Below are 2,322 nucleotides of genomic sequence, written 5' to 3' on the forward strand. Positions count from 1 at the left end.
AAGAAAGAAAAATAAAATTTTCAAACGCAAATAAAGAGAAATAGGCATTGGTGCGCGGAAACCGTTGTCCCGAGCACAGAAAGATGTGGAGTACGTGTCAAGTGCGTGAATCACGGTATTCGAGGCAAAACGTTATCGAGGATCGACCGTTGGCGATTGTTCCGTGGACAGGTTGCTGTTGAAGATCGCCCACGCTTCACGATACACGCACACAGATATCCCTTTCTTCGCGTAATCCTTCACAGTCGGTTAAATGTCAGGTTGTAAGCGTACACGTGTGTACGTGTAGATTGAATATTAATGAGCTACAAGGTGGTCCAAAATGTATTGGACGGTGTATAATAAAATACGAAGAGGAGCTCTCGATTACGTTATATTATGTACGTTTTATTATGCGTTTTATTTATGTTAGGGGTATGACGTAAGTGGAGCTACCGTGATCCACTTCTAAATAATGATTCGATTTCCTTTTTCGTTTCGACCGTGGGAGGAAGGTGATTTTGAAAAAGGAAGTATCTATGTCTATGGAAGATTGGGTATTTAAATATTGCAATATTGAAATTTCTAATTAGATTTTGGAATTTTTTTTTTAAATTTTAACAATCTTATTAAGGATCCGACAATGCGTGAAAAGTAAAGCAATGGAGAATCGCGAAATTTTTGAATTAGAATTGCATAGAAGTACAGTGTTTGAGAGTATTAAATTTTAATTAATGCATTCTATTATTAGAAAATATACGAGAATTTCACGTTTTCTTTTGGAAATCAAAGTTATGGCAGTTAAAATTATTTCAATTATTATATTATTGAGCAGAAAAACGCACATTCTTTCGATATATATTTCCAATTTTCCAAATTGTTAGTCGTTGAATCTATTTTCTATTATAATATATCAATTCAAACTACTTTCAACGTCAACATTTACTTCTCAATTTATTTTTCGAGAGGAATAGTATTATCGAGAAATTATGCCGATTATCTTGGAACACGTCCAGATAAAATATTTCCCTTGAAATAATATTGTTGTAAAAATTGTTTTTGGCATGTATTAAAAATGCGTTCCACTCTTTTGAATCCTCGCGTTTATTATTATTATTTCTAATTGGTAAACTTCCACTAATAATTTTTTTTACTCTCTATAAAATCAAAATGTAATCGTTCTCTGCATAAGAAACGTATACGTCAATGGTTTCATCTGTTATTTCTGAAATTATGCAATACTTTATTAAAATTGACCAATTCCGTAGAAGGATATCGCGAAGATAAGAAAGTGGGGAATAAAATTTTCATTTTCAGGAGGAAGCAAGAATTAAAAAGCCAAATTAAATTAGAAAAATTAATTTTTCTTAAAATCTACAACATAAATTTTCTCTGAATTAAAAAGTATTTAATATTCGAGAAAAATTGAGTGTAAAATAATTTTTATTATAACATATCAGAATACATATAAAACGAGATTAATTAACAAAAATCGCGCAAAACTTATCCCTTCTTCCTCACTTGGAAAGTAAAGAATGTGACATAAAGAAGTCGGACGCGATAAATCTCGATCGTAAATTGGGCCAATTGCCCACGCAGCGTTCTCGTCGAATCCTAAATCTCGTCGAAACCGAGAGCTCGAGCTCGCATGAATAAACAAACCGGTGACATTTACGCGGGATCGCATGCGGAAGTCATAGTTACGCAATCGATGTAAACCATTCAATCGAATTGCATCCAACAAACGCGAAAGAAAATATAATAATATCCCCTTTAAATACCACTCCGCCATCATAAATCAAATAAATAGATCCCCGAAACGAAAGATGGACGGTTGATTCATTTCGTTCCGTCCCCTGTTGCAGAGCAACCCTCGAAGCCAGAGGCAGAGGAGAGGTCGTGCGTGGAGACGGAGAGCATCGAAACGGGCCTGCGCAAGATCCGGATAGGCCCACCGAGCCCTCTTCGAGCCTCCCCCTCTCGAAGCGTGGCCTCCTCCTCCGGGGACCGTACCCCCCGCGCCAACTCGATCGTCCGTGAAAACAGCAACGTTTCGAGAGCCTCGTCCGGAAGCAGAACGCCAAGGGACAGCAACTCGAGCCCGGAGGGAAGTCCCTTGAAACGTGGCACGATAAGGAACAGTTTACGAAAGCCGCCGACGGGAAGTCTGAGCAAGGCATCGGCGGTGTTGGGCGGCAAAAGCTGTCAGAGTCCGGTGAGCGGTAGCAACACGTGGAACGGTAGACAGGCAAGGCAGAGGCCCAGCATCCAATCCGACACTTTCCTCAACCCTCATGGCCCATCGGCCAACAATTGTGCAACGACGACGATGACGACGGCGAC

The 2,322-nt window shown here is 39.3% G+C and overlaps 1 protein-coding gene across 1 annotated transcript in view; it reads left to right on the plus strand.

The window, feature by feature from the left end:
* The window catches only part of LOC102674247 (GAS2-like protein pickled eggs), a 76,679-nt gene that overhangs the window by 73,820 nt on the left and 537 nt on the right, over nt 1-2,322 (plus strand). The window contains 1 exon segment of the mRNA XM_031515475.1: nt 1,845-2,322. This exon segment is cut by the window's right edge and continues 1 nt beyond it. Within this exon segment, the coding sequence (XP_031371335.1) occupies nt 1,845-2,322 (478 nt within the window).

This window comes from Apis dorsata, unplaced genomic scaffold, assembly GCF_000469605.1.
Source record: "Apis dorsata unplaced genomic scaffold, Apis dorsata 1.3 scaffold_72, whole genome shotgun sequence".
Taxonomy (NCBI): Eukaryota; Metazoa; Arthropoda; class Insecta; order Hymenoptera; family Apidae; genus Apis; species Apis dorsata.